Below are 22,942 nucleotides of genomic sequence, written 5' to 3'. Positions count from 1 at the left end.
ACACACAGCATGGGCAGTGGCCTTGTCACAGGGGGGCAGACAAGCCTCACCTGGCTACCCGAGCCTCTGTTCTGTGCTCCTTGAGTGTGGGATCTGGAAGGTGGGCCCTGGGAGTCACCAAAAGTGGAAACACCCAAAACATGCCTTGTGCCCCTTAGCTAGGTCTACAAGTACAGAGAATCATGGGGCAACTCTGCACATGGAAAGGGAATCCAGAGACTCAGGTTCTGTCTCCAACCTGACATGTGTCCCTGGACAACCATGACCCTCTCTGGTCTCTGGCCTCTTCTGTGTCCCCAAGGGGACACAGACCACTTTGCTGTGCCTAGAGTTGTGTCCCCAGCATCTAGAACTCAGTCTGGCACGTCATTGGCACACAATAAATGTGTGCTGGGAGAATGGAAGTGGCAAGCCTCATCATCACCAGCAGCCTAGGATTCCCAACAGAGAGGCCAGTCCCGGCCCATACCCACCCACTATACCAGCTCACCTGGCGCCTGAGTGGCCTCTGAGCCAAAGGGGAGCGGCCTGGTGGGGGCAATTTGGGGATGGTGCCCCAGGTGGGAGCACTATGGGGCTGGAGCAGATGGGGTGCATCTTTGGGAAGCTGCGGGATGTAGCTGGTGTCTGCTGGCTGGGAGTGGACGGACAAGATGGAGCCTGTGAGGGGAGGTAGGGGGGAGAGAGAAGACCTGGACAGTCAATGTGCTGACCCCCACCTGAGTCCTTCCCATCCACTGTCCACTGTCCCCCAACTGGGGCCTCTGCTTTCACCACCCCATCCCCACCCTGGATTGAAAGCCACTCCCCTCAGGCTGGGGGCTCCCTCAGGCAGGAGCAGCTGACCCCTTCAGGCTGGGGGCTCCTCAGAGGCAGGAGAGGCCTCTTTGCTGCCTCAGTACCCCTACTTCCAGAGGGCAGGACTGAGCTTAGGCAAGGGCGGATCTCCCAGTGTGAGCCAGGCGGGCCTGCCCCCAGCCTTGGTACCTGACTGAGCTCTGGGGAGCCCCCAGCCCCTGTGTCCCAGAGACCCCTCGGCAGTGCTCCCATCCCGGCACATGTAGCTGTCATTGGGCAGAGAGTGCGTTCGGCTGACCCCAGACTTCCGCACAGTCAGCAGATCTGGTCCCAGCATGACAGGCACCTCCTCAGGGTGGGACTCCATCTGCAAAAGGAATAGGGCCGGGCCGGGGGCGGGGGGTGGGGGGTGTAGGAGGAAGAGGGGCATCAGATTGGGTAACTGAGGCAGAGCTTGGCGATGGGAATCAGAAGCCCACCACCCCACCCAGACCCTGGCCCCCATCCCCTCCCTGGACAAGGTGGTGATGGGATGAATGTGGTTGGGGAGAAGGACCAGACACATGGATGAGCCTTCTAAACACAGAGAGGAAGTGGGTAGGAGGATGCCCTGCCCCCAGAAAACTATTCATACTACATCTTGGAGCTTCCCACTGGGGATGACGGAGAGGTGAGGAGGTGTTCAAAGGACGGAGAGCAGCCCCCAGCCCCCAGCCCTGCAGGCAGCACAAGAAGTCATACTCAAGGCCTCACTGAGAGGCTCTGAAGCTGCACAGTGGAGAGTTAAAAGCTAATAGCACCACCTGCCCCCAGCATCCCACCTGGAGATTGCCTGGAGAATGTCGTGGACAGAGGAGCCTGGCAGGCTACAGTCTATAGGGTCACAAAGAGTTGGACATGACTGAAGTGACTTAACACGCACATACTCCCTATCTCAATTACTGTGCTGGGGCTGTGGGGGGATTGATGAGTGGAGGAGAACCTTCCCAATGAGTAGAAGAGGAGGCAGCCAGAGACTCCCTGCAGAACAGAGGCTGTTTCATCATCCAGTTCTTAACGCAGCCACAGCACCCAGCACTAGACAAGGGCTGGGTTAATGTGAGCTGAATGATGGATGATCACTAAGGGGATGGGTCACAGCTGGTTTACCCCCCACCTCTCTTTAATTAAACAATGACTCTGGCAGGTGGTGGGTGGTGAGCAAGGCCTGGATACCATGGTCTCAGGTCCTGCCTTAGTGGACAGACTAGAGATGAGAGTGGATTTTTAAAATCGTATTTCAAGGAAAGGCAGTCATCAGCTTTTGACCCCAGATGGAGGGAAACAAGATTTGTTCCCAAGAGATTTCTCCATCTCTAGTTCTCATTCCTAGTTCTCACGTCCATTCTTAGTTCTCAGAGAGGCCGTAGATTCCTGTCCCCTTGAAGATTCAGCCAGGTAAGTAGTCCCAGCAGGCCTGAGAATGACTGTCAGAAAACAGTCTGGATCTCTGCTTCCTCTCTCAGCCCCAGGCTCCACTTCTGCCAACCACTCCAAGACCACCAGGGACCCCTAATCTATGGTCAGCAGAGCCCTGCTGTGAGAAATGGGCCCCTGTCCCTCCTTAAGTTCCAAGAGGAGGGGAAGGTAGGGAGGAGGGGGCTGCTCACTGTTAGATGTGGATGGGAGAGCTGGGTAAAAGTGGAGAAGCTGTCAGAACACAAAGAAGCCCCTCTGGACGTGGGGACACCCAGGGACAGTGACAGGGGAGACAGGAATTACCCCCCTCCCCCCCCCAGGTGGAGAAGGGCATGGTGGTAGCAGCAGAGATGTGGCTCTCACCCACTGCGTGGTGGTGAATGGCTCATGTTGGGGGGAGGTGGGAAGAGGGGAGGTGGGAAGGAGGGGTGCAGGGAAGGGGGAGGGCTGGCCTGCACGGGGCTCCAAATACAAAAACCAACTCTGTGGCCAGACAGGCACATTGGTCAGCTGCCTGATGACACTTCTGTTTTGAGCTCCGTCACTCCTGGGTATCTGGATTAACCCTTTCACAACTGCTGCCCTGGGCCCTCTGGGCAAGGCCCCAGTTGAATCTTATTTCTTTGTCCACAGTGGGGGACCTTAGTAAAGACTGGGGCGCTAAGTGCTGCCTCTGGGTAGGGCTGACAGCAGAGTGAGGGGGAGGGACCTGGAGCCCCCGCAGTCAGCCTGCCCCTGGGGGACTGGGGAGCAGTGGGGGGCTGTGTGTATGTACATTGCTCTCCAGGGCACTAAGTAAGAGTGTGTGAGTGTCATCAGGCAAACAGTCATCCGTCAGAGCTAGAGAGCAGGACAGTTCAGACACAATCTCTGACGTCAAAGACAGAGCCTCCATCTCAGCTAGAGGGATCTAGACAGGGAGAGAGATGATCAGGCATAAGAAACCAGGACAGTGCGCTCTCTCACATGTGCACGCACACACATGCACACACACGCACACAGAGCCCCTCTTTTCCCATTGTTCACAGAGCATAAGGAGAAAGGCCCTCCTTTCTCTTCCCACCCCTTTCCCAAGTAAACTGAGAGCACCTCCCCTCCCCCCACTTCAAACCCCTGCTCTGATCAGAGAGGCTGCACAGGCACCAAAGAGCTGGAGCAAACAGTGACAAAGCGAGGAGACACAGAAACACGTTCTAAAGATGCTGCAGGAATCTTGACAGCCCCTCCCACATTACCACCATCCAGGGAGGGAGCAGGGAGTTGGGAAGGCTTCTGACTCTTATAAAGAAGATACCAGAAAAAAAAAATGAAGAAAGGCCCGCAAAGCGCCTCTCTGCTCCCAGCAAGACAGAGCAGCGTAGGGGGTGCTGGGGACAAAGCTGCCAGCCTGACGACCGCTTTCTGCCTATTCTCTCTGCATCCAAAAGCCTGGCAGGACTTGGCCTGCCCCCAAATTCTGGCATCTCCCCTCTTGGGCCGTCCTCCGCCTGCCCTCTCCAACCTGGGTTCTGGGAGGGCTCTCCTCTCACTGGTCTGAGATGGGCACACTCAGTTGGGCTACTACACCATCTGGCTGGCTCACCTGGGATCTGCAGCTAGGCTTCAGTGCCTGCAGGACCCTGGGGGAGAGTGGGGCCGTGCCTCCCAGGTGAGCTGACTGTGTGGTCATCTTCTCAAAATCTTCTCCCCCAGCACCTTTCCCCATGACCTTCCTTCAGGATGAGAGGACTCAGGAAGGGACTCAATCTCCCAGGGATCAGTCTAGGTCATTGCCAGGTTCAGGACCCTATAGACTATCTGAGACTGAATCCAACAAGAGGTCAGGAATCCTAGAGCAAGGTCCCTTCCTATTTAAGGATCACCGTCCATCTCTTTGATCAGGCTAACAGGTGTCCCAGGTACTGGGAACCTGCTTGCCCACCCCATCATCCATCATGGCCCATGGAACACTAGGCTTTCTATCTCCAACTGAAACCTGTCTCCTTGCTTCCACTCTGGGTCTACCGGGGGCTTTCCTGCAGTCCCTGACTTAGGAGGAGGGTTTTGGGGTGCACCTCCAAGTGGAGGGGATCAAAGGTGGTGAGACAGATCCTAAGAGGAGAAGGAAGAGGACCCCAGGAAGTGGAAGACCGCACTGAGATGAGATTGGAGGAGAAAAGCATGTACTGCTGTGGGAAGATGCAGGGCTTAGGGAAGAAGCCAAGGTCCTTGAACCCACTCCTGGCCGGAGCCTTCCATCCCCTCTCAGGGCCAGGTCAGAAGCCACTGGCTACAGATAGCATCCACCATGCCCAGCGGTTTCCATAGCTTAAAAGGCCACCAAACGGAGAACTAGTGGAGAGGGCAGTGGATGCGGAGACCGAGCAGACTGTAGCCTAAGACATGTCCCTCAGCGGGTCCCCTGGCCACCCGCACTCACCCCCACAGCACCTCTCCCCTGGATCTCGTTCATCACTCCGACCATCTGCTAACCCAGTGCCAACTCGTCTTCTGCTCCTCTTCTCTTCCAGGTTCTTTCTTACGATTGCCCTCTCCAAAGCCCTCCTCCATCTAATCTTCTCCCTCATTAGTGTTATCTCAGCATCGCTGCCTTCCAACTATGTGTTCCAGAGGTGGATCTCAGCCTAAAGAACCCCTGGCCACCTCCTGCCAGGCCCAAGGTTCAACTGAGGCAAAGCTGTTCTTTCCCCAGACACCCAGTGGGCAGGAAACACCGCCACCTCCCCAGAAGCATGGCACAGCATGGCACAGCCCAGCACAGTCAGGGGAAGGGGCACAGCACAGGGACAGTAACCTGTGGGTCGGAGCCGCCTGGGCTGCGGGCAGGAGGGAAGGCAGAGGGCTGGCCCCCTGGGCCTGCCAGCTCGTCCATCAGCTTCAGCTCCCCATCCAGGGAGCCCTGGATCAGCAGGGATATGGTGTCAAACAGCTGTCTGTCCTGGGGAGGACCAGCCCATAAGGGGAGCCAAAGAGTCAGGGGAGTGAGGGTCAGAGGGGCAGTGATGGGAAGTGTCATGGCAGGGGTTGAGAAGAGACAGAGAAAAAGAGGTCACATATATGTACACACATGTGCACACACACATAACAATAACAACAGAGAAAGGGGGCAGTGGGCAAGGTGGAGGAGACAGAGGTGTGGGAGGGGGAAGGACAGATAGGAGATGGAAAATGAGAAGAGCCCAGAGGGAGAGAAGGGGAAAGAAATAAAAGATTGGGAAAAAAGATTGAGAGATGGCATCAGGCAGGTTGAGGGTGGGGAAGGAAAGAAGTTCGGCAAAATCAGGGCAAGGGTAAGAGAGAAACAGATAGGAAACAGAAAACAACCTTGAGCCTAGAAGCCAGGAAGGGAAGTCCCAGCCAAACTGGAGGTACCAGGACAGATGAGCCAGCAAGTGTAACAACAGCTTGCTGGGGTGGCCCCACACTGCGAGTGTGGGCAGCCGTCTCTGAGGACAGGCGAGGGCCTGCTTACCTCTCCACATCGAGGCAGGAGGGTCAGGGGATTCAGGAGGAGCCCTAGGGTCTGCGTGCTGCCCGGTCCCCATACACCATCCACCCGCCGAACTGCTGAGCACCCATACCACCCGTCTCTGTTCCACATTCCCTAGAGGCGGAGGAGGGGTTCTCTGCTCACCATGGGGTGCTCCAGGGAGAAGTGGGAGGCTGCTCCAGTGTGGGGTGTGGCATGTGGGGCCCCAGGTTTGGGGCTGCCAGGGCTGTCGGGGCCCTCGACCCCAGGCCAGAGGAAGGGGCTGCCCAGTGGTGAGGGGGCTTGTGGGCTGAGCGTCTTCATCTCTAGCTCCAGTTCAGCCTCCAGCTCAGCCTCCTCCTTGGCCTCCTTGTTGCTCTCCTCCAGATGCTTCATCAGCACGGCAATGACCACGTTGACCAGCACAAACTGGGCTGTCAGCACGAAGGACACGAAGTAGATGGGGGAGATGACCGTGTTGTAGCAGGTGGACTCCTGGTCGCAGTCCCGGAGGGTGTCCTGGAGAGGCAGGTTAGAGGAGTGAGGTTGGGAGGACAGTGGACAGAGCTTTCACAGGAAGTCAGATGTCCAGTGTCACAGAGCTTTGCAGGGGGATAAGGAAGGGCAGGAGGAGGGAGTGGTGGTGTCCAAGGGGCAGAAGAGCATGAACCACTGTCCTGAGAAGTGTGAGTTAGAGAATGTCCTGGGGAGAGGGAGTCCCAGAGGGTCCCAGCATGGAGGGTAGAAGGTTACATGCTTTTATTCACATCAAGTTTAACCTGAGCCAAGAAGTGGGGACATCTCCTTGAGGCCAGAGCCAGCCCTGGGAGGGGCCTCACTGTGGGGGGCTCTCACCTTCATGATGCCATTCCAGTTGTCACCTGTGGAGACTCGGAAGAGGGTCAAGAAGGCCATGCCAAAGTTCCGAAAGGTGGCATGCCGGCCCAGGCCCTCGCAGGGGTGTGTCTCATCACACTCTGAGGAAGAGGGAAGCGGATAGAGGCTTGAGTTACCCAAGAGTCCCTGAGTCTCCAACCCTGGCTCCTCTGCCCTCCCTAATCCAACTCACCCAGGTCTCCAAAGAGCTCCACGCCCAGAGCTGCAAAGATGAAAAACAACAACATGAAGAGAAGTCCCAAGTTCCCCACCTGGAAAAGAGGAAAAGCGATGGAAAAGGTGCCGCTAGATCTCCGAGCCAGCTTCCCCCACCCCTTTGGAGAGCATGCTCTCCTTCCCGAGAGGACCCCTCCCGCCCACTCCCCCCTCCCAGCTACCTGGGGCAGGGCCTGCATCACTGTGTCCAGCAGTGCCCGCATGCCCACAGCCATCTTCAGTAACTTTAGCACTGCAGAACAGGACAATGTCATGAGCTAGCCCCTCTAGGTCCCAGGTCACACAGCTGGTGGAGCCAGGGCCAGGGCCGGGGCTGGGGCTGGTGGGATGGCCAGCCCCAGCCAGCCAGGCTGCCATGGCTTCACCCCCACCCTTCCCCTTTGGCAGAGGCTAGAAGAAAGGCTGATGGAACCCACACCCACCTCCTCCCTAGCCAGTCAGAGCTGACCTCTGCTATCTCCCCTTGAGCAGGTCACCCTGGAAGAGTGGCCATGGTGGGCAGGCAGCCGGCACTGACCTCGGGCAATACGCAGCACCCTCATGATGCGGATGATGGTGGGGTTGATGGGCAGCGAGGCATTGACCTCAATCTCCTCCAGTGTGATGCCCATGATAGACAGCAGCACAATGGCCAGGTCCAGTTGGTTCCACCTGAAAGCCCAGGACACAGCTCCCTGAAGGGGGCACTGCAGAGGAGGGGGTAGTTGTGGCAACATGAGTGGCACATTCTCAGCCACAGAAAGGAGAGTGGAGGTCAGCCTGTCCAGCCTTTCCCTCCTGCAGAGAAGGTGTGCTTTAGCTACGGTCACACAGCCAGTTGGTACCACAGGTAGGATTAGGACTTTAGTTCTAGGGCCTCTGCTTTTCACTTTTATTCATTTGCTTTTCTATCTAGTACTTATATGGTTTTGCTCTATGTCAAATGCTATTTGATAGACTTTACAAATAGGAACTCAAAATCTTCACAACTCTGTGATGTAGATACAGTTATTATATCCCATTCTATGGTTGAAGAAACTGAGAGAGATTAAGTAACTTAAGTAACTTACCCAAAGTTACCAGCTTCTAAGTGATGGAGCCAGGATTCAGATCTGGTCCAGGCAGTCTGGCTCTAGTCTAGGCCACACTGATTTTCGCTGTCCCCAGGCCCTTTCTTGCCAAGCTCCCTCTCTCCCCTCCCATCTCCCAGGCCCTGGATATCCGCCCACCCACACTGCACCATTTGCCCTGGGTAGGTCCTGGAGTGGAGTCTGAACCCCAAGAGTCAAGAAAGGTCTTCAGGCACTAGATCCTCTGGGGCAGCTCCCTGGAAAACATGTGCCCACTCCTCCATCCCTCATCCCCCGCTCCCCTTTACCTGTCCTGGAAGAACCGTCGAAAGCCAAAGGCCACCAGTTTGAAAACTGACTCCAAGACAAAGATGACAGTGAAGATATAGTTGCAGATCTTCAGAGCCTCATCCAGGATCTGGCAGGGATGGGGGCAAGACACAAGATCTCTTAAGGCCCAGGGAAGATGCCCGTCCTGATCCTTCTATCATTCCTCCCAGATCTGGGAGACAGTATGAGTCTAAGGGGAACTTTCCTCCCTTCTCACCATGATGGCTGATCATTGGCCAACACTCTAGGATAGAGTAGGTGTATCATTCACATGTATGATCCAAACTCTGTGTTGAAAGATCTCTCTCCTTGAGGGATGGTGAGGAGATCACATGACAATGTGCTGGAAGGCACAGAATGCTAGAAGTGAAAGGGGTCTTTTGCATTGTCAATTCAATGTTCCTATTTTACAGATGGGAAAACTAAGATGTGGAAGGCAGATGATGGAAGCTGATTCAAAGATCACAGGTGAGGTTTGGAGCTGGATATTGACTAGAATCTAAATTCCAAAAGGGTGGGCATAGATCTGCCTTCTTTATCCTCACAGGTCAAGAACACTGAACATCTTTATTGATTTAAGGTAACAAATATCTGCTGGGTGAAGAATCCAGGTCCTTCACTGCCCAGTTAGTCGGTCAAGTCAACTAACCTCTCTGAGCCTCAGCGTCCTCATCTGTAAAACCAAGACAAGACTGACCTTCACGAGTCCCTGCAAGTGGTACAAGAGGATCCCCTGTAGGGGGCCAAGCACTCGCCTGAGGTGCCCTGACTCGGGCTGGGTTAGCTTCACCCACAGGCTCATGACTGGAGGTGGAGCCGGGATGGCCAGTCACTCAGTCCTACCTGGGGCTGCTGGTAGTGCTCCATGGCCATAGTGACCACGTTCAGCCCAATGACACCCGTGATGAAGAGGTCCAGGTAGTGGCTGGTACACAGGTGGTGGACGAGGAGCCGGAAGCGGGAGTAGTCTGAGTAGTAGGGTTTGCACTGGGCTTCTGGTGGGGCAGCAGGGAGAACAGAGCAGCCATTGGGCCCCGCCCGCTGTGCCCCCTCCACCCACAGTCCCTCACAGCCACCAGCCTCTAATGCCAGAGCTGAAACATTCCAGCGTCATCAGCATCCTCACGCTCCACGCACTGCTCTTTTTGGGCAGGAGCCCCTCTCTTGGTGTTTCCCCTTCAAGCATTTGTTCTACTGGCTGTGGTTGGGCACAGAAGGGGTCAGGACATGCGGAGCTCCCCACCCACAGTAGACACCGGGTGAGCCCCCTCCCCGAGGCAGCCTCCAAAATCCAGCAGCCCCTCGTAACACCCTCAACTCGGTGTTCTGCTGTAAGGTCCGATCAATAGACGAAAAACAACTGATCTTATTGGCTTCAGAGGAAGCTCCATCAATGGAGAGGTGAAGGCTCTTACTCCTTTACCGAGCTTAGGCTCTTGAGGGGAGCAGAGGAGATTACAACAGAGCTGGGATTTGGAGATAAAATCGGAGATTGGAAATTGGATGTCTTCTTGGCTGACTGCACCAACCCGCTCAGAGGGCCTCCCGTGATGGGGGCAGGGCCTTGGTCTCCTGAACCCTCATTCGGGAGAGGGCAGAGGGGAGGCCACAGGGCTCACCCAGTTTCTAAAGAGGCAGTGCCCAGTCTGCTCCTGGGGACCAGAGCAGCTTCCCCTGCAGGCTGGGCTGGAAGCAGGAAGCACTGTCTGAGATCTGTCAGAGGCATCATATTTCTCTTGTAATTAGTGAACCACTTAGTTATAAAAATTACGGTACCAGGTTGACCTACTAAGCAGGCAGAACAAATCTGGGGTCAGGAGATTACAGGGGGCCCCTCCTCCAGGTGTGAGGAAAGGTCACACAAAGTTGGGGATGCATGTCATCAGAGGCAGCCACAAAGACAGAAGAGGCACCGCATGGGGGCCTTGGGGCAACCTCAGGTCCCAGACAGCTCTTCCCCCTCAGGAAGTCTACGGCAGAAGCCAGCCAGGGCTGTAGCCTCTGAGGACTGTGCCGGGGCGGCAGGAAGCTTTGGCTCAGGCCAGCTTGGTTATAACTGTTCTTTCCCATGCAGGACTATTCAACAGAGAGGTAAACTGAGGCAAGGAGTGGCCTGGGTGGGCCCCCACCAAAGGCCGAAGGAAGAAGAATGCCCAAGAGCTGCCCATTCAGCCTCACCAGCTGCCGCGCTCCAGCATCAGCCTTGAGGTGTGGATAACCGAGAGGCAGACAGTCCCAAGTGTTCTGGTGCACTGTAGGATGCATTAGGCCATATTTTTGTTTCCAGAGATGGGCCAGCCAGCCATGACTTTGTTTGCTCAGGCGGCCCTCTGGGCCCCCAGAAAGATGGGGGTGGAGAGGCCAGGGACAGGGGACAACAGAAGGCCACAGGTCATCCACACAGCGATGCGACCATGGCAGGTAGACGTGGTGAGCCAGCCTCTTCCTTCCTTCCTCAGTACCCACAGAACAAGAGGGCGCTAGTCGCCCAGCGTTGCCTTAGCAGCTGGAACTCTTTCTCTGCATTAATCTCCATAAGTGCCGAGAGCACTCCATCCCATTATGCTAAAATATGAATGGAGAATTAACTAAAATGTTTGAATACAATTAGGTTAGAAAAAGCGGCTCCTTATTAGCCCTGTTATTAGCTGAGACAATGCAGAGGAGAGGTTAGAATCCCCCCTCCCCTGTCACCCCAGTCTGTCTGTGTAGGCAGCCCCAGGCCAGATGGAGCTGCTGCTACCTCCTCCTGGCCTTGCTCTAGGAGCCCAAGGAGCGGGTGGAGGCCCAGAGGGAGGGTGGGGTGGGACGACTGAGGCAGGGCATCTGTTCACAGAGACCAGTCCCAGGCCCTTGAAGTGTGTACAGAACCCCTCCACCCTCAGCCCTGACCCCAGACCAGCAGGTGCCAAGGCTACCAGAAATCCCTCTATTAGAGCCCAGGTCCAAAGTGCACCAGGGCCAACCTGATAAGCATCTCCTCGGCCAATCCCTTTGTTTTACAGAGAGAGAGAAGGAGGCCCATTAAAAAGTTAGTTCTGTACACATTGTGAGGCAGCGACCAAGCCAGTACCTGAAGAGTCCCTCACCAGCTGCCAGGTGGGTTTAAACACAAAGCCTTGGGGCTTTGGCCCAGAGGGTGCCCTCGAAGTTTGTCCAAAGGCTCTCACTATTGCACTCTGGATGATGGCACCTGTTTTGTTCCTGGCCCTCGGTTCTACTGGCAAGAACCCGGGCTCAGAGAAGGAACTGAGACCCCCCTGGGCAGAGCCTTGGGTGGGTCTGCTGCTCTAACGGCTCCTGCTGTAGCCCAGGAGGGGATCTGGACCAGTGGTCACTGGCATTTTGGTTGCCCTGGCCCTATCTCCCTGCCTCCTACCTGTATGAGTTACCTTAGGCAGAGAAAATACCAGAGTCAGACAGTGAGGAGAAGAGCACCCCCCGGGACTGCCCAGCCCCCAATCAGGGGCGGGAGTAGAGGAGAGGGGCAGGAGGGGGTTCAAGGCTGTGAGTGAGAGGCACAGGCAGAGTGAGTTAGTAGTGTCACTGGGAGCCCGAGGCACAGCCAGGGCAGAGGGTTTGCAAAGGGGAGTGGTGGAATAGGAGGAAGGCAGGGGTCACTCCTAGGGACACAGGCCCCCAAGACAGAGGCCAACTTCAGCGGCTATAGCCGGGCCTGATCAGTGGGCCCTGGTAGAAGGAGAGAGGGTGAGTTGGAGGCGGGTGCCACAGGAGGCCTAGGGGAGCCAATCTGGTGCTGGAGGCAGCCCCGTTTTCTCCCTCCACCTGGAAGCTGGGCTGGACCGAGGTGTCTCATCAGGTCTTTTTCCTGATAAGCAGACTCTTCCCTTCAGCCTTTCCCTGGGATCTGGCTACTCCGCTCCTGCTGGGGGCAGCACAGGGTGGCAGAGGTGCTGGCAGGGAACTATGGTGCACATGTTTGATTCCAACAACTCCAGGCTAGTGGGTGTGACTTCATCCCCATCACACCACTGGGTACACTGATGCACCAACATTGCCATACCTTGTAAGCTGACTGGAGATGCAGACACTCAGGTCCTATCCTGGACCACTGTGAGAGTTTCTAAGGTGGGGCTCAGTTATGTCCTCTGGGGGATTCTTAGGCACAGGAAAGTTTGAAAACTCTAGTATAGACCACACAGAACAACAGGTTTAGGTAAGAGGGATAGGGGTGGTCTGAGCCCTTGTTTGGGATCTCTGAGTCTTCATCACCAGCTGGAAAGGTGAGACGCTATTGTAACCAGTGTACATACCTGCCTCTGCCCACAGGAGCATGGCAGAATGTCCCCCAAAGGGGGTACAGTAAGAGAGTAAAAAGTGCTTATCATTAAGTGGGTGTGTCAGAAAATGGTGTCAGGGCCATGGAAATCTGCATGGGTTGAGTCTTGGGGGAGAAGCCTCTGAGGCCAGATCCATGGTATTCTGGTACGAGTGTGTTTGTGTGGACACATCAGTGTACAGACTAGGTGAACCCATAAGGTAGAAGCTGAAGGCCACGTCCCCTCACCCTCCTCTCATTCCTTAACATCAGGAATGCACAGTACAGCCCAATTCAGAGATGCGGGCCCAGGCAATTCAGATACAAAGAGGCTGGAGCCTCCTGGGCCCCCAGGTGGTCTCTAATGCCAAACATCATCAACCCACCCAGGGCCCCAGGCATGACCTCTCAGATGGCAGCTCAGGGGTTCCCCTGTGATCAGGCAGCCCAGCACCCACAAGGTAGTGTCCGCAGGAGCCTGGCTCCTGAGGGAATTTGGAAAAGTAGAGAAAGGTACAGGCCATGGTTCCCAGTCTGGAGTCCCAAGCCCTCAACAGCCTGAGGAGGCAGTCACATGGGGGTCCTGAGGTTCTTTTCAATATTTTTAAAAGCTTAAATGCAACCATACATATGTCTGTGCTAAGACCCCCCAGACTAATTTAACGGCAAAATGGTCATTGCCGTCGTTCAACGTGAAAGCTTCTGCAGTTCATAAGTCCTGATTAGCAATTAGACATGTCTTTGATTAGTAAAACCAGTGAAACAAAGTCATTACTGACATGCTGTCAACTTCAGAGAAGGTCTTTTACATTGTGGGGTCTGTTGTAGAAGATGACAAGGGGGTCCCTTAGGGACAATCAGGTTGGGAACCACTGGATGGAGACATCGGAGCTGGGTAATGAGGCCCCACAACACTTCACAGATTCTCAGAACCTCTGAACCGCTGTCTGGGGGCTGTGTTGGGAGAGCAGGGGCCAGAGGACTGGTGGGGGGCGGCAGGGGAGGGTGCAGGCAAAACCAGGAGGGCCCTCCCAAAGACACAGCTCTCAAAGAAAATGATCCAACTCACTCCCAAATCTTTGGCTTTTGGAGGAGAAGCTTGTGGCTAACTCAGATCTTCCAGTCCCAATTCCTGCTGTTTGTAGCAATGATGTGGCCATTGCGATTACTTAACTATTAATGAGTCTGTTCAATTATTCATTGTTACATTTTTAAAACAAATCCTTTCCCTCTCTGCTCCTTTCATCCTGCTTGCTTGGATCAAAGTCTCCCGTTCGGACAAAAGGAGGAGGGAGAGATTTGCAGCTCTAATAATCGATCTGTGTGACCCAGGAGGAACAGGAACGGGAAGAAGTGGCAGGGGCCTGGGAGCAGGGCCTCAAAAGCCTGGCCAGACAAGGAGAGGCCACCAAGAGAAGTTGGCTGGAGGGGCCTGATAAGGCCCTCACCTCCCGTCCAGCTGGCACAGGCCTACGGGATGCCACAGAACCCAGAACCCCTCACCCTGAGAAGACAGAATCAGTGAGCCACGGAGAGGGAGCAAAGAGGATGCCCACACACATGACGTGGGCCTGACCGCCCGGGGCCATACCCTGGAACCCACAACCCCAGACGCAGTACCTGGCGCCGCGCTGGCTGAGCTGCCGGAAGCAATTACATCGTCCAGCATTAGATCTAAAAGAATGAAACACGACATCGGTCACTGGCCGGACCAGGTGGGCTGGGCAGGGTCCCCTCAGCAGCTCGCTTCCCCTGGGCTATGGCCCTCACTCTGCCTATGAATAGGGCATGCTGAGCAAGGGTGGCGGGTCCTGAGTACCAGCCCCAAACTCGGACACAGGGCACTTGAGGAAGCTGAGCAATTTGGCCAGCTCATCAGGGTCCCAGGGGCAGGGAGTCAGAGGCCTGAGAAGAGGAGGAAGCCTGTCCTCAGAACAGATGTCCACTCCTTCTCGTGCTGTGGCCTCAGCTGCACCTGAGAAGGCTGCAGACCCCAGAAGGGGAGCCAGCTGGTCAGGCAGGGCCACAGGTACCTCCTGCCAAAAGAGTTCCATCTGCAGATGTCCTGCCGAGAAGACAGACTGCAAGGAGGGGCAGATGGAGGAGGGGTGGGAGCACGGCTGCTGGGGGCAGCACGCCTGCTCAGCTTCAGTCGTCCACCAGGAACCAAGATGGGACCCCTATCCCAGAGCTGCTGCCTAGAGGTCAGTGTCCTAACCCTGGAGCGGCCCCTCTCACAGGGAGCATGAGCTCTGTCCTGCCCGCTTCATTTCACAGCCCCCAGCAGCCCTCCTCTGGCTCCAGATGCACTAGAGTCAGGGGCTGGGGGCACCACAGCCCTCCATCTGCTTGATAGTACTCACATTGTAACAAACCAAAGGGAAAACCCAGAGCACCATGTGCATCTTATCGGCGTAAGGAAGACGGTTTGTGAAAGGGTAGAGAGAAGAGGGGAAACCCCCAGACGAAACAGACAGACACACAAAAGCTTAGAAAAACCCACACATAAAGACACTCAGACAGACGTGGGCGACTGAGACAGAGTTACACTGATTGATTGTTGAGTACCAGACAGACAGGCAGGAGCCCTGAAGATAGGGAGTTGACTCAAGTGCAGACACACCTGGAGACACATGGGGACACAACAGGACCCGCACTCACGCCTCGTGTCCTGGAATCTGCAGTCTTTCGCTTAGTCTTGGCCACCCATAGTAGGAGTGTGAGGAGGCCTGGGGTAGGGGCCTCACCCGGTCAGTGGCAAGAGGTGTTGGAGGTCGTAGATGAAGGGCTAAAGGGTCTAAGGCCAGAGCGTCATGAGTTTAGAGTTCCTGTGACCTCAGACCCTCCCTGAGCTGGGTGGGTATTTTTGAACAGCTTAGCAAAAAAAAAAAAAAAAAGACAATCGGGAAGCCAGGGAGTTTTGCTGGAAATAGGGAGAAAGCAGCGGTCTGGGGTTTGCCCGCCATGGTCCATCTGCACATTCTGCCAAGGCCTTGCCCATCAGCTACAGACACTGGGCAGCCGCAGGTTGCAGATGTTTGCTCACCAACCGTGGGGTTGGTAAGGTGCCAAGTGCCAAGGTCAGGGTCACTGGATACTGGCACAGGGCAATGAAGCGGGGTGTTCATCCCATGAGGCTCCTCTCAGAGTCAGGCTGGGAGGGACTGTGCCTCAGCTCCCACTGGCATCATCTGGGGAGCACGATGCTGAGACCGGGAGGCCCGCGGAGGGGAGCTCCCCTACCCCTCAGGGCTGAACCGGTCTGCTTCATGCAGGCTCTAAAGGCTGACATGCTCTCGAGGGGAAGGAGGTGGGGACGGGGTGGGAGCATCTTCTCCCTGCCCCAGCCCCAGCCCCTGGCCCCCTACAGTCGCAAGGCCAAGGTCAAGTTCGACTCAGAGAGATGTGGAAAGACTACCGACCAGCCATCTGCTTCTCCTTACTCCTTCTCTTTTTCTCCAGTCTCCGTAGACGCTTCTCCTCTCGCCGCCGGGCCTCCTCTTCCTCCTGGTGCTGCCGACACTTGTGGAAGTTCTCCACCACCACACCAACGAACATGTTCAGGACAAAGAAGGCCACAATGAGCAGGAACGAGATGAAGTATAGCAGCATCCAGGGGTTGTGGTTCATGATGGGCTGGTGGGGGAGCAGGAAGGACAAGTGAAGATATTAGCCTGAGGGTAACTGTCACAGGTGCTGCCCCCCAGCCTGGGTTCCTTAAGACAGGGCCTGCATACTCAGTTATACACAGATCCATCAGGTGATGTCAATGAATGGTACGCATTTGGCGTTAGCCAGTAGAGAGGTTTGGGGACTGTGGTAAAGTAGAGAGTGGATGTTCTATCCAAAAGCAGGGAAGTTGCTTTTTGTTTCAGTTGACTCCTGTCCTTAGGGAATGCAAGTCCAGTGTTTCCAGATCTTTGGACTTGAGCAGACCCAAATCTGGATTCTTCATGTGAAACTTGTCAATTTTTAATTGTTTAGTGGTAGCGTTAGTCACTCAGTCATGTCCAACTCTATGTGACCCCATGGACTGTAGCAGGTTCCTCTGTCAATGGAATTCTCCAGGCAAGAATACTGGAGTCGGCTGCCATGCCCTTCTCCAGGGGATCTTCCCAACCTAGCGATCAAACCTGGGTATCCCGCATGGCGGGCAGATCCTTCCCCATATGAGCTATCAGGGAAGCTGTTTAATTGTTTATCACTAATTAAAAAAATTTAAATATGTTGCAAGCCAATAAAGCAAGCCCACATTTGTCCTCAGGCCACCAGTTACAGCCTCTGATATTAAGACGTAATACCTCTTGGATGGCATTTTGCCAACCTGCTTTGCTGTCTTTCTATCCACTGCCTGCACGCATCACACCTGGAGTTGGCTCATTGTGAGTGACCTGAGTCCAAAGATGGATACTGCCCACCTCAGCCCTACCTGCTGGTCCACACCGACAGCATCCAGCCCATCATACATGATATCCACCCAGCCATCCTTAGAGGCCAGCACGAACAGGGACATTAGGGCCTGGGGGGAAGGGGAGGAAAGGACCATTTGAAACCTAGGATGTATAGCCAAGACACCCACCAGTGACCCCCAAAGCACCTCCTGGCAATAGCTTGGGGGACCCTAGGTCTTCAGAGGTTAGCTTGGAGTCACACTCCAGGCTCCATGAGAGTTCTCTGTCCCAAGGCTCCATAGCTGCTATGAAGCCAGAAGAGACATGGGAGATGACCTCAGCCAGGCAGAGCAATGGACCCCAGAGTTCTGGAAATCCAGAAACCAAAACCAGAGTGAGGCAGGGAAATAAACCAGCAAAACTGAGCGAGCTATTTCATTTTCTACATTTCTGTTTCTATGAATGTGGAATGAGAAAAAGAATCATTTTGACATTACACCTGTACCTTGTACCTTGTACGGTACCTTGTACCTTGTACGGTACCTTGTACCGTGCTAAAGAAATACATCATCTCACTGCATGGAGATCCCACTAGGACCCATTCACTAATGATGAAACAGAGGTGAGCCAACTGCCCTGCATGCATCATTAAGCATGGACTTGCATCCTCCCCAGACTCCTGCCACCTCTCCCACCTCCACCTTAGAGCCTGGCACTCACCTGGCCGAGGTTGTCAAAGTTGTATTTATGCCGGACCCACCGGTAACTGGCCTCAGCACAGTCAGACTTGTTAGTGATGTTCCTGGTGTCCTCGCCCTGGCACACAAAGAACTTCCCTTTGAAGAGCTGGACACACACATAACCAGAGACAGAGAAAGAAGTAAGCTGTGAGCACAGGAAGCCCAGACCAGCCCTGGGGCCTAAGAGCTCCAGGCACACCCTAGGTGAGGGCCAGGTGCTCGGTCAAGTCAGAGACATACTGACAGTAACCTCCCCTGTGGGCACCCCTTCCTCCAGGCTCCTTGGAGCAGAGTCCCTGGAGAGGAAGGAAAGGTCCTAGGGGAGGGGACTGGGAAAGGGTGGAAGGAGGGGGACAGTCATTCATTTCCTACGAAGGGGGAGGCCAGTGATTCTCCAAGTGGGGTCCCTGGACAGCAGCATCAGCATCATCCGGGAACGTGCTGGAAATACAAATTCTCAGGACCACTCCAGACCCACTGAACCAGACACGCTGCGGGAGGGCCGAGAGATCTGGTTTAATGGTGGGGGCGGGCAAGGTATATGGATTCCACTCAACAGATGAGGAAAACTGGTTTATACAACCAGAAGGTGGCAAAAACGGGGCTCAGGCTCAGGTCCTTCTGACTGGAAAGCTCACCCTAACTCTAGAACAGACCAGGCTATGCCTGTGGGGAAGGGGCTGAGGGACAGGAGGAGCAGGGGGCCTAAGTCGGCTGGAAGCAAGAAGCGGAAGGGGCACCGGGTGTGCAGAGAGGCACCACACAGTCTTAGCGAATGTATTCGGGCCTTGTCTCTGGAGCCAGAGAATCTGAGGAAACCCAAGAACACCTCCCCCGCCCAAGGCAGAGTGGAGACCCCAGGAAGCCAAAGGAGGGGGTAGGGAGGGGGGCAGCCAACCAGAAGCTCCCTCTGGCCCAACAGCCAGCCCTCTATGCTACAGCTGAAATGTCTGGAGCCTGGAGCGAGGAGGGGTACTCTGGAAGAGAGGGATGAACACGCTCCCCTGGCTCTCGGAGGTGCCTGCTAAATCCTGTAGGCAGCTCCCTTTCTTTTTCCTCCAAAGCCAAGTTCCCTCCCTGGGCCAGAGGCCAAGTTTCCCCAGCAGCCCCCACTCACTGCCTCGTCTGGGGTCTGCACCCGCCTGCCTGCCAGCTCACTGCTAACCTGGCCCAGCTGTCTGGGCCCTGGATCCCCAGGCCTGGCCTGCAGCCCACTGGCTCCAGTAGGGGAGGGAGGGAGGGGACCCCTGAGCAGACTGCAGGCCAAGGCCAGCGTCTGAACTCGGAGAAGTGCGTGAGCGGGCAAAGGAGCAGCCTATGCGGCACTGGTCAGAAGCCCCTCAAGGCCCTCTCCCCTTGGGGGCCTCTTCTAGGCTCCCAGTTTTCGGCAAAATGCCCAGGAGGCGAAGGAGCCCAAGGGCCTTTGGCTTCAAGGCTTTTCTAGGATAAAGGTGGCAGTAGTAGCTCCTGGAGCCACAGCATCCAGGCCAAGAGGCAGGTCACTCCTCAGGTTTCTGCTGACAGCTGGCCCTGGACCCCCACAAACCTGCACCCCCAGGATGCCAAATATGATGAAGAAGGCACAACAGATGACCACAATGTTGCCAATGGGCTTCAGCGAGGACATCAGCGTTTCCACCACCAGCTTCAGCCCCTGTGCCCGGCTGATTACCCTGGGGAGGGAGGGAGGCGGGTAAGAGGGGTTCCCGGCTCAGACCTTCTCTGGCCCTACTTGCCACCCCCTCCCATCTTGGTTCACTGGTCCCCATCCTGGGCTCAAGTGAAGGGAAGAGGTTGGCCTTCTGGGGTCACTGTGCAGAGACCCCCCCACCCACCCCCACACCTAGACCTCTAGGATGGGGTTTGAGTGGTGACTCAACCCAGGGATGCAGTAGGTTGTGGGGATGGGGAGATAAACTTGTGTGCAGCGTGTAGAGGGCAGACAGGGAGGCGGATTATCACAGCCAGGAAAACCTCACTGGTCAGTCAGTATCTGCCTTATCCATGTCCCCACCCATGGAAATTTCTGACTCTCAGTTGGGGTTTGGGGTGACTGTCTGATTGGGGAGGGTCTCCTAACAGTACAGATCCATTGCTAGAAGTGTTATCTGGTGGGTAGTCCCTGGGATGGGGGAAAAAGTGGGGAAGCAGAAAACAAGTCTGTCACTTCACAGGGAGAATCAAGTATTGCCCCTGTGGGGTACCCTCTCGCATAGGGGGAGCTGCAGCTGAAGGGCATGCAGCTGCCTATGGGCCCTTGTATAGTGTGCCCTGTAGGAGTGTCACGTGGGGAGGTCCCTGAGGGGGGTGCCTGTGGAGGGAAACCACTGGGGCCACAGCTAAACCAAGTGAGAAGTGATGCCGGGAGTGGCTGGCAGGGTTCCCGGTGGAGTCACAGGCAGGAAGCAGGGGCAGATGGGGTGCTGGCCATCAGGGTGTGCCTGGCAGGGGCACCTGAGCGGGCGCAGGGTCCGCAGCAGCCGCAGCACCCTCAGCATGCCCAGGATCTTGGTGCCGCTGTCGGAGACCATGGACACCAGGATGTCGATGATGGAGATGAGCACCAGCAGCCCGTCCAGCACGTTCCAGCTGCTACGCAGGTAGGCCTGCTCCCCAAAGCACCAGCCCAGCGCCACCACCTGGGGATGCCCCCGCGTCACCAACACTGCCTCCTCCCTGCAGTCATTCCCCAGCCCTGCCCCACTCTGAGGCCCAGCCTCTCCCCTGCCCTCCCCGCCCCACACCCGGAAACCAGATGGCTCCCATCCAATGCTGAGCCGCCCCCCGCGCCCATCACCTTCACTGTCATCTCAGCCAGAAAGACTGCGGTGAAGATGTAATTGGAGAGGGTCAGGAAAATTCGTTCCTGTAAAAGAGAGCAGGCAGGTATTGCCGCCGGGACCCCCTTTGTGGGCGGGGTCTGTTCTGCACGCAGAAGCCAGGAACTGCCTTCAGCGTTTAACTGGGAACAACCACCCCCCACTCTCCTCAACATGCAGTCTCCTGCCTGCTCTCCCATCATCCCTCAAACACACACACACACACACACACACACACACACACACACACACACACACACACAAGCAGCCAGCGTCAAGCCCCTCGACTTGCTCAGAGCTCTGAGCCCAGTCCCGCTCCTGCCCCCTACCTCCTGGAGTTGCCTTGAGGGAAAGTGATTCCCACCACGGTGTGTCTCTGAGCCCCAGAGCTCAGGCCCTATTCACTGATTCCTTTCTTAAAACTGGAGCAGCATTTAGCTTGATCTCTCAATGCCTCATCCTACTCGTCCCTGCTCCACGCATTTGCCCTCCTGCTGTGTGCCCCAGAAATGGAGCCGCAGGGCAAGATGGGGGCCTGAGTACAGGCTGTGCATCCCCAGGTACCATGTTTATGCCAAGCATAGCGTGAGGCCGGGCGGGCAGGAGAGAAGGCGGCCCAAGCCCCTGACATCTGTGAGCTGATTCCGTCGTTGTGTGGCCAAGAGAGGGGTGTAGAGAGCTGGAGAGGCAACGGGTAAAGTGTGTCAGAGGGAGTGAGAAACAGGGAGAGTGGGGAGAGGGAGAAGCACGTGATAGAGCTGGAGATGGAGGGGCTGAAGGGGAAGGTGGGGGAGAGACCTGGCCGCGGTGAGCTCTGAGGCAGGGCCCTGGGCAGGAGGCAGATGAGGGGGCCAGTGTGGCTGGCCTCCCTTACTGCATACATACAGGCTCTCACCTATTCCCAGGCTGGCCCCTGCATTGCCCATTTCCCTCCACCGCCACCACCCCTTCCCACTGACCCGGCTGGAGCCCACCCTAAAGGAAAACATAGGCCTTTAAAGTTGAAATCTGAACAATGGTGTGGGAGGCAGCAACGAGGATGAGGTCTACCTCCAAGTTAGTGGTGCAAAATGTCATGGTGGGGGAACAGAGCCCCCCATCTTTCTAGGCTTCAGTTCATTGTTGGGGGGGGACAGGCTGTGATGCCAGACTGGGGAGAGAGCTCCCAGGACCAGAAGTGTCCTAAAGAAGTCAGGCATGAAGGGGTGAGTCCACACACTCTGACCCATGGCCTCTCCTCTCCTGAGGAGGACTGGCAGGTTCAAAGCCAAGTATAAGTGACCAATGCTGCCCCGAAGGCCCCTAAAACTCTAGTTGTTCGTAACCTGGCAAGACCCAGAGGAGCAAAGGACAGATTCCCTCCTCTATGGGGCATCACCCACGGGGCAGGCTGGGCAGGGTGCCTCCCCGTCAGCGCACAGGTCCTGGTGAGAAGGAGACCCTCGACCACTCAGACCAGCTAGGGCCAGTCTCACCGTTGGCATCACTGCAATACTCACTGACTCGCACACAGGCCTCACAAGCCCTGGTGCACAAGAAGACACCACTGCAAACAGCCGGGGGCAACAAAGCTTACTTTTGCCCAGGCTAGGAGCAAGCGCCCCAGCTGGCTGCTTTTTCACAGAAGGGAAACAGGTGAAGACACAGGAGGCATCCAGTTGCAAGAGTCAGAATCAGGGAGATTCCTGGCTCCTTGCCTCCGCTTCTCTCTGGGCCTCCCTGCCTGCCTGGCTCGCTGCATGGGTTCAAATCCGCTAACCCGGGAGGGCAGGGCACCAAGCAACTGCCGTCAGCCCCAGTGACTCACAGCGCTGTGGGGGTCGATCTTGGGGCGCTCCATGGCGATGGTGATGCAGTTCAGGAAGATGATGACGAGGACCACGTGGTCGAACATCTTGTGGGTGATGATTCGGTGACACAGGAGGCGGAACCTGCTCCAAGACAGAGGCAAAGGCTGAGCGGGGGTAAGGCGGGATGGCAGTGAGGGGCACTGCCCATCCTGGGCCCTCCCAGCCCGAGGCCCTGCTCTCACCCACCCCCATGTCAAGGGACACTTCTAGCATCCCCGGGATGGAGTCACAGGAGAATTACCCATGAGAAGGAGAGGTCGGGGTGCTGACCTTGACTGAGGAGGGAAGATGTAGGCAGACCAAGAATCTCGCTCCAGGCAGCAGGCAGGGAGCCGGGTTCGGACCCACGCCCTCATCCGTTCTGCTTTGCTCTGTAGAAGGATGGCCCGGGGAGTGAGCAGGGCCAGGTCTCCCAGTTCCCGATCCCTCACTCTTCAACAGTTCTGTGGCCCTCACTCCTAGTCTACTCTCTCCACTCCGGCCCAGCACCTGCCTACCTTCCCTCCTTCCCTCCCCACTGGGCTTGGGAGCCACATCAATTATCAAACATTGCCCTCATCACAGCTGCCTGTCCAAAGACACACCAAGGATGCAGACATTGGCCCCTTCTCACGTGCTAACCTTGAGGTCCCGGGTCCCTGAGCCC

The 22,942-nt window shown here is 56.1% G+C and overlaps 1 protein-coding gene across 4 annotated transcripts in view; it reads right to left on the bottom strand.

Moving 5' to 3' along the window:
- CACNA1G (calcium voltage-gated channel subunit alpha1 G) overlaps positions 1–22,942 on the bottom strand; it is a 62,108-nt gene that overhangs the window by 1,886 nt on the left and 37,280 nt on the right. For 2 of the 4 annotated variants that reach the window (XM_065911046.1, XM_065911044.1), the window contains 18 exons: positions 22,567–22,667; positions 22,254–22,377; positions 20,425–20,493; positions 20,082–20,266; positions 19,174–19,300; positions 17,608–17,733; positions 16,926–17,015; positions 15,940–16,132; positions 14,117–14,170; positions 9,061–9,212; positions 8,196–8,305; positions 7,356–7,489; positions 7,000–7,070; positions 6,795–6,873; positions 6,581–6,702; positions 5,891–6,244; positions 988–1,165; positions 491–660 (listed from right to left, as the gene is read on the bottom strand). In XM_065911046.1, coding sequence (XP_065767118.1) covers positions 491–660; positions 988–1,165; positions 5,891–6,244; positions 6,581–6,702; positions 6,795–6,873; positions 7,000–7,070; positions 7,356–7,489; positions 8,196–8,305; positions 9,061–9,212; positions 14,117–14,170; positions 15,940–16,132; positions 16,926–17,015; positions 17,608–17,733; positions 19,174–19,300; positions 20,082–20,266; positions 20,425–20,493; positions 22,254–22,377; positions 22,567–22,667 — 2,439 coding nt within the window. The remainder of the gene's footprint in view (positions 1–490; positions 661–987; positions 1,166–5,890; positions 6,245–6,580; positions 6,703–6,794; positions 6,874–6,999; positions 7,071–7,355; positions 7,490–8,195; positions 8,306–9,060; positions 9,213–14,116; positions 14,171–15,939; positions 16,133–16,925; positions 17,016–17,607; positions 17,734–19,173; positions 19,301–20,081; positions 20,267–20,424; positions 20,494–22,253; positions 22,378–22,566; positions 22,668–22,942) is intronic. The other 2 variants (XM_065911047.1, XM_065911045.1) reach the window with 1 other exon arrangement.

The sequence above is a fragment of the Muntiacus reevesi genome, chromosome 18 (genome assembly GCF_963930625.1).
Source record: "Muntiacus reevesi chromosome 18, mMunRee1.1, whole genome shotgun sequence".
Classification (NCBI taxonomy): Eukaryota; Metazoa; Chordata; class Mammalia; order Artiodactyla; family Cervidae; genus Muntiacus; species Muntiacus reevesi.
This window is presented reverse-complemented; position numbering and strand designations above follow the sequence as displayed.